Source organism: Hemibagrus wyckioides, linkage group LG02, assembly GCF_019097595.1.
Source record: "Hemibagrus wyckioides isolate EC202008001 linkage group LG02, SWU_Hwy_1.0, whole genome shotgun sequence".
Classification (NCBI taxonomy): Eukaryota; Metazoa; Chordata; class Actinopteri; order Siluriformes; family Bagridae; genus Hemibagrus; species Hemibagrus wyckioides.
This window is the reverse complement of record NC_080711.1, coordinates 6442890-6451427: the sequence shown is the minus strand read 5'-3', so window position 1 is coordinate 6451427 and position 8538 is coordinate 6442890. Positions and strand designations below refer to the sequence as shown.

Here is an 8538-nt window from a genome sequence, read left to right as displayed (position 1 = left end):
ACATCTTGTGAATTTAAGGGAGGAAAAAAAACACAAGAAGGGAAAGAGCAAACAGCGCATTTCACTGGTGGCAAAGCGGACAGCCAATCAAAACACCCGCTCTCCATCAACCACCCAATCAGAAGACACTTCCTAGGGATTTATTTAAATGATCTGAAACCATGGAAACGTGGAATGCAGTTTTGGCCAAGGGCGTCGGATCGGAATACAGATAGACATAATATCACACTAATTACAAATGCCGGACTATAGTATCAGACGAAAATCAGGACATCTGTCTTATGTAAAAGCGTAGCCTAAAACAAACAAACAAACAAACAAACAACAAAAAAAACTCTAATTTAGGTGGATGGAAAAGAAATAAAATTAAAAGATTTGAAGAACCTTATAGGCTTGACCAAAATAGAGTTCCTTATTTTAACATGTTAAATGAACAATTAACAGGCAAACATTCACTGCATATTAAAGAAAAAGAAAATCATACATAGTATACTAACATTATTTAAAAAAAAAACAACATTCTGCCCTAAGGAAATGTGTCTAAAATATCACAATATATAATCATATTCATCTAAACATTACACCAAGTAGACCAGTTGTAAGCCAGCCTGCTTGATTAAACCTACAATTATAAAAACAGGTGACTTCATTCTTTATAATTCACAATTCATTAAAGGTAAAGCCTTCATACCTGATGGCGGTTTGGTTGGAGTTTTTCCGCAAAATACTGGAGGAGCGACTCTCGGATATCTCAGTAAGTGCTCGAAGAAAAAGTGAAGTAGATTTTGTTGCCATTAATTCAGCGTCGCCGACGATAATCAGTCCTGGTTTGTATTTTTTTTTTATTACTGCCGGCTGGAGCGGGCAATGATAATGTGAGCTGGACACGCACTGTCATACACTTTACAAACCGACGCAAAAGGGGGAGGGGTTAGCAGAGAACGCCACGCCCCTGAATACTATCAGCTCAGCTCAAATAAGAACATTAAATGATGACATAAAAATGCCTAGATGACGTCATATGAAGTGTCATTCCTTACATGTTTGGTAAACCTGGGAACGTTAATGAATCATTCTTTTGACCTTAAAGATATAATCTGTTATTATAATAAAGACGCCAATAAGAAAACCTTTATATACAGCCTAAAATTTACATCTATACCTGTAGAAAATTAAAAATTATTTAAAAAAAAACAAACAAACTGTGGAAGAATAGTGGAAGAAGCAGAACAATTTCATTTGGAATAAAAGAGTGCAGATAGGTGCGTTTGTATAATGCTAAGTAAGATCAGGGTGAGATGGTGGGTGTTGTGCAAACAAGTCCAAGCGCTAGCCCTAGGTCTTGTTCTAGTTAAGGGCTCGAATGGCCTGTGGGGAAAAAGATCCTCAGCAAGATGTAAGGAGCTCCTTTAGAAGCACCTAAAATATGTTTTTTGTATTTTTGTATTTGTCATTTTTATTACATAAATAAATCATAGCATTGTTCGTTTTACATTACATTCTAAGTATTAATAATAATTTAAAAAATAATAAAAACATTAATTAATAATAACTGTCTCATTAAAGATGATTCGAATAGGTCATTGACTGTTTTTTCATCTCTCGAGATATGTTATGCTATTCTGTTATGTTATTAATCCCAAAAGCGTTCATAACATGTTGTTATGTTATGTTATGTTTAATATTATTAATATGGTGCTATAATTTTCGTATCCACATTGTAACTTGTATGTGTAAATATTGTTTCTAAATAAGAGAGAAAGAGATAGAGAGAGAGAGAGAGAGAGAGAGAGATGAAAAACACAAGAAAATAAACACAACAAATCACAACAATAAAAGTTTTTTAAAATCAGTAGTAGAATAGAATTTCCTTATTCATACACCTTAAGGACAAGTTACACTGTACAATTCCTTATTGCAGGGATGGACCTTTGCACCTTTATGTAACTGATATGTAACTTTCACTTGGAAGTAATAGATGTTGTCTACCTCTCTAAATGATTCATGCCACTTTTCTACCACTGGGACAAATTGCGAAATGAGTAAAGAGCGCACATTGTGTTCGAGGAAGTTAGTAACTAAATACCACAACAGGAACAGAGACAGACTCAGCTTTGACCTGTAATTAGGCAGATACCTTTCTGGCTGAAGTGTCATATTTCAATGGGGGTTTTAAAATAAGTGCTTGAATTGTTAACATCTGTTTCATTTTCTTATACACTGTCTGACGCAAAATAAAAGGCAGTTTGTACTTCACATGTTTACTGATATTATTCCCAAAAGCGTTCTATATTTGTACATTAAAACAGACATGGATCTCTATAGTGTCCTTTTTGTAATTCAGTGGAATTACATTACTGAACAATGTTTAGTAACGTACAGGAATCCATTACATCTCTACATTACTGAACAATGTTATTTATGGTCTTATGAATTAAATATATTGAACAGAGCACCAAAAGGCCACCATCATTATAGCAACATTCAGTAATGCCAGAACTGGACAAGAAAACACAGTTAAGATAATCATAAAAACCCATCACACTAGCCAAGAGTGACACAAATAGTTGTTTTAAATGATTTAATACATGTGTATGTAAAATAAAGATGGAGATTTGTTCTATTAACCTCTTTGTGTCCTTGTACACTCTCTGTGAACTTGATTCTATTGTTTTGCAGGCTCTAACTATCGTTACAGTCATGTATGCTTGAATTTACTAACAACATAACAAGGCATACATTTGGAGCAATTTGAGAATTGCTTAATCGTAAAGGTTCCAGCCATAATAATCAATACTTCATCTCTTTCTGCAGAGCTTAACAGCGCCCCCTGCTGCCTCTTTATCCACAGGTGAACGTAGAGTACTGGTGCATTGAGAAATCTTTTGTCTTCTCTGTAATGTAAACATGTCGGAATTCCACAGACAAAACAAGTACTAAATATAGTTGGTCACGGTGTACATGTGATTTTCTTCAGACCTTGAGGCAGAACATACTGTTTCCCATGGATCTGAGTTCCCTTGCTGGGAAAGGTCTTGCTCGGAAACCAAAACAAATCCAAAAAAGATTAAAGATTTTGTGAAAGGAGTAACACAAGATTAGGGGATTTCCTTATGTTTGCTAGTCATTTAAGCAAATAATTTGCAAATGTATTTAATATTCTTTCATTTAAACTATTTTTATCTACGATATACAGGTATACTGTTGTTGCGTCAATATCTTAAGTTAATAGATAAGTTTAGAAGGTTTTCCCAGAATGTAAACATGTTTTTAAGAGATTCCAAGAAAATGGTGGCCGTAAAGAAGAAGGAGAAGAAAGAAAAAAAGAACTACCACTGCCTTGACTTTGCTCACATCACTGATTTTCTGTACTTAATTGTAGTTTTTAGAGACTTGGCACATAATCTAACGTTGCTTTGGATCAGGAAATCACTCGGGAAGAAAATTTGCCTCCTGGAAATGTGTTCAAAATACCGTGAACATTAAAATACCTTGAGCAGTCAGGTTTGTGTGTGTGTGAGAGTGAGAGAGGGTTTGATTTGGTTGTGTTCTGCTTGGTGGCTTTGTAAAGGCTTAAAGTATCAGATCTAACTTAGTATAATAACTATTCTGTCTGATAATTATTCAGTTCCACTATAAAGTCAGAACAGTAATGTACTGACATTGTACTGAAAATGTTTTTTACTTTGTGCTAATGAGCACCATGTGCATTTGTTCCCTTGCTGTCACACCATGTCTAACAACCTGGACATACCACTGAATTATGGCATCAATAAAAACACAAAGCTGATCCGTGTATATTTTTATTTCAGTAGGAAACATTTTTTGGTTATACATCTGCATGCGTATAGAGCATGATCTTTAATAATAATCACATCCAAGAAATTAGAACTGAAACGAACTAGTCCTAATTATGTAACTTCAATGATGAATAACAATTGTGTTGTTATTTGTGTGTGTCTGCATTCGCAGCAGAAGAGAAGATAAGCTTACTCATGGCTCGGATGTATTGTGAGCCATCGAGTGCCGTCAGCTTGAGGCTACTCATAGGGAGAAGAGCGCTGTTAGTGTAGTACCTGAAGACCGGACACTGAGCCTGGATCACCTCCATAAAGACCTAAGGGACAATCAGAGCAGCTGATTGAATAATGGTGATGTATATATTACATAAAATCTGTACTGATACGTACATATACATTTAAAATGCAAACCACACCCTAACACACCTTCGCACTGGTAGATATCTACCTGTCACTTTGGCTCACCTGAATGATGTCATCAGTGTCCTGTGCTGCATTCTGAAACATGACCTCGCAGTGCTGCAGGTATATCTCATATAAATGGCGTGTGTGTGCGTCCACTTCCACAGATTTGTCATTCACCTCTGTCTTCTTCAGGTTCCTCAGGAAGTCAGTGTTCACCGGCCCACACTCTATCAGACACACCCTGCATCATGGGAAAGTGGATTTGACTTTGTAAAGTGGATTTTGCCTTCCGAGTCCAACATATCAGTTTTATACATATAAATGATTAGAAGATTGAACAATGAATTTTTGCTAAGGCACATTAATGAAAAATATAGTCATAAGCTACGCGTTCTTCTTTAAATTTCCAAACCATAGCTCTTATTATTTTTGTATTATCTTTATTATTAAATTGTCCCAGACAACAATTTTATGGAAGTATATATTTATTACGTATAATAATTGCATAATGGCACGGATATTTACAATAATGAAATACAGTTACGATTTGTTCTTCAGAGAAATGCTTTAAAAAATGATAAAATATTTCATCTGAATGTTTCAATCAATTGACCATACAAGTAATAAGAGCTTTTCTTTGCTCATAGTATAAAAGCTTTACAGTGTCATGTATTTTGCCAGGTTTTTTTTAAACAGATAGTAGATTTTTGTTTTAATGCCAAATAAAACAGAGAAATAAGAAATACTTAAAAGAAAATGAAGGTCTGGCCACTCTGGGCTTATTTAGTTGGATTAGGCCTTTTAACCCGTTAATAGAAATATCCTTAAACTTAAAATATCATGCAGATAAAATAATTAAAAGAATGTAACACCATTTCTATAAGCAGCTAGGTTAAAAACATATATGTGGAGACCATGAATGGTGTTTTGCAGCTTAGGAGATGAAATGAATTGAATGAAGTGAATATCTCATGTTATGTCTGTTGTGTTCTAGATTAAAGATGTTTATATGTGTTAGTAACACACTCACTGAATATTTACAGAGAACTCACTGAATATTGAACTGTTGTAGCAGGATAGCCAGGCTCTCACAGACACCCTCTATGGCAAATTTGCTAGCACAGTACACCTCATTAAAGGGAAGACCTGCAATACACACACCAACACACAAACACAACTATAGTTTTGCCATTAAAAAAGAAAAAAGCTTAGAAAATAAGATTACATACAAATCTTTTGAATATAAGCTAATATTTCTCTTTATTTAACTGTTAATCAAATATATATATTTGCAGATTTGTTATTATTTGCTTCAAGTTTATGTTAATTTTATTCTATTCTTTACACAAGAATATGCTAGCAGATGCTAGTTTTCTCATGTTCGTGATTCCCTCGTTTTTTTTCCATCAGGTATTTACAACACATATCTTTTGGCACTGTTTTATGTAAGCGTCTTTGTGCACACTATATACACTCCTACATGTCAAGTGACAAAGTAAATTTATATATTTATATTTAGATAACAGCTCAAAAGACCCCCAAATTTTTGCCCCAAATCTCTCACCCTGTAGCCCACCCATGCTGCCTGTGACCAGGATTCGTCCTTGTCTCCTCCTCTTCATGTCGGGTAGGAATGTCTGGATGGTGCGAATCGTACCCAGTAAATTCACCTCTAGGATTCCTCTCATAATGTCATCTGATTGGGCTTCCAGGGGACCCATCAGCCCCACACCTGCATTACACACTGAGACAGAGAGAGAGAAAGAGAGAGAGAGAGAGAGAGAGAGAGAGAGAGAGAGAGAGAGAGAGAGAGAATTATTAGTAGAAATTAATTGCTCTAAGGAAGGAAACTAAGCCTTGTTCTTCATTTGTCATAAGCTAACTGTACACGATTAGAAAAATTGGTTCCTTAAAGGTACTTTGGATAGTTAAGGTTTCTTAGCGTTCTATTTGCTTCTATCTTCTTTGAAAGAAAAACGCTCAAATGTTCACACTCAAAATTGTTATAGGAAGCAAAAAATAAATAGATAAGAATTTATATGTCAAAGCATTACAAATACCGACATTTAGTAAGATTATGTCCATAAAGACCGTGAAATTTCTTTAGAATTTGGGGACAAATTTTTTTGTCTTATTTTCTAGTTACGATTCAGGACATATAAACACAAATTAATGAAACTGACACCCAGCATATATGTTATTTAAGACTCATGTTCTGTTCAGGTTTTACTGAGCCTTATTTTTTTTCTCTCTCACCCAGTATGTCCACTCGACCTTCTGTGATGCTTCTCTGGACGTTCCCTATGGACTGCTGGTCTGTGATGTCCATCTGCAGAATGGCCATGGTGTCATTGTGCAGGTCTCTCACACTCTCCAGCAAGCGCTGCTTCTTATCCAGGTTGCGCATGGTGGCATACACTGAACAAGATCCACAAAGCAAAATGCAATCCATATTGTGTTGTTCCATCTAACAATCATGCACCACGGCAAAATAAATCATCAGATACAAGCACAGCACATCACTCATTTAGTGTAATTACCTTTGTATGTTTTGGATGGATCTGATGCGAGATGGATAGCTAGACTGAGTCCGATTCCTGACGAGCAGCCAGTGATGAGTACTACCTTCTGCTCCATCACAACTAAGCTAAATTCAGTCCACAGTGCTGGAGAAAGATGTGAGCAGGAATGCTGAGAGGCGAGATGTGTTTCCCAGCTGCTTGCTGTTGTGTCTTTTACATCTAACCATTTGGGAGGATGTTTGAAGATTCCTAACAATCACAAGGTCAAGTTAAAAGCAAACATTTTCTGCTTCACATTCTCGCCAACTGAAAAATCAAGCAGGTGCACCGAGACTCTCACTGTCACACGGCATTGTTACACATCTTACATTATCATCATAGATGGATGCTGTATTCCGTTTAAACTCTAAATTACATGCAATTGTATGTTTTCTTCTTTCTTTCAACAAATTCCATTTCCCATACTTCTGTTTCCTTGTTAACAAGTCTATATAATATTTTCTCTTAACATTCAACTTCCCAAAATCGGTTATTAATGAAACTAAACTCTTTTTAAAGCAATGCTTAAAGCATTTTTAAGCTTAATCTACTGCATCTCTAGCATTTGTGTGAATGCCACAGACGAATATGTCACACATTAGCGTTTAGTGAGAATGCAATCAAATGTAAAAGTGGTATTTTTTCATTTTGTGTCACATTTAAACATTTAACAGAAACAGAAAGAAAAGTATTCCTTAAGTATGTTTGTGTACTGTATTGCTTTAGTAAAAAACGTTTTTCCTACATTAATGTCTACATCTGTGTAATTCATTCTTTCACAAATGAGACTAATTTTTTCAGACGTTAATAACACAAATGATACAGATGTGGCATCAGGTTGAAAACATTTAGGAAAGTTTAACAGATTTTTTCTGCATGTTCCAAAGCTTGAATACAACAACATAAGAACATTATTTTTGTCATTGTTATTTATATTGTTTTAGCTTTGATTTTTCATTGTATAGTCATTTCTATGTTTTGAGGAAACAGCTTTGTGTGTGTGTGTGTGTGTGTGTAGGTGGGTGTTTTCAGTAGAAGCAGAAGTGCTAAAACACTTATAACTCACGCAGAGATAGAGAAGGAGTATTTGAAGTATTTTGTAACTCAAATAATATAAAGTAATTACATATGAAGTATTCATATAAAGTAAAATTAACAGGCACATTTCTTTATGATTGATCTGGACATATAACCAGAACATAACTATTATTAAGATATATATTATAAGATAGATATATATTATCTTATTATCTCTTATACCTTTAAATTTATAGTATTTGTTTTTTGTTATATTTTATTTTATCTCTTTTTTTGTTATATTTTGTACCCTTAAATTCTAGAATTAAGAATTTTTTTGTTATATTTCTATGTTATTTTTTTTTATTTATTACCTGTGCTTGTGGATACTGCTGGAAGTTGTAAATTTCCCATTGGGATGAATAAAGTATGTATCTATGTATCTATGTATCTATGTATCTATCTATCTATCTATCTATCTATCTATCTATCTATCTATCTATCTATCTATCTATCTATCTAGTGTTTCACACCAAGAAAAAAAAGATCCACAGTAGGTATTCGTGGACTAAAATATTTCACAGTTTTGGTAGTAAAATTGATTTAATACTTTAATAGAGTAAAACAGACTGTAATCAGGAAAATAAAATAACAGTAAACTGCAAAATGTAGTCAGTAACTATAGACTAATACTGACCTCTGCAGTTCAAACTGAAAATCACACTTAATATCAGTGGTGAGCCTTCAGGGCCAGC

General features: G+C 34.5%; 2 protein-coding genes across 2 annotated transcripts in view; both read right to left on the bottom strand.

The window, feature by feature from the left end:
• si:ch73-141c7.1 (coenzyme Q-binding protein COQ10 homolog, mitochondrial) overlaps nt 1–880 on the bottom strand; it is a 4807-nt gene extending 3927 nt beyond the window's left edge. Inside the window, exon 1 of the mRNA XM_058418186.1 lies at nt 692–880. Within this exon, the coding sequence (XP_058274169.1) occupies nt 692–795 (104 nt within the window). The 5' untranslated portion in view covers nt 796–880. The remainder of the gene's footprint in view (nt 1–691) is intronic.
• Nucleotides 881–3797: 2917 nt separating this feature from the next.
• hsd17b1 (hydroxysteroid (17-beta) dehydrogenase 1) lies at nt 3798–6923 on the bottom strand. The gene is made up of 6 exons (XM_058418443.1): nt 6746–6923; nt 6462–6623; nt 5770–5949; nt 5258–5351; nt 4266–4446; nt 3798–4117 (listed from the first exon to the last, which is right to left on the bottom strand). Exons 1-6 carry the CDS (start codon nt 6840–6842, stop codon nt 3947–3949), a joined length of 885 nt encoding a protein of 294 aa, XP_058274426.1. The 5' UTR covers nt 6843–6923; the 3' UTR covers nt 3798–3946.
• Nucleotides 6924–8538: the final 1615 nt, after the last annotated feature.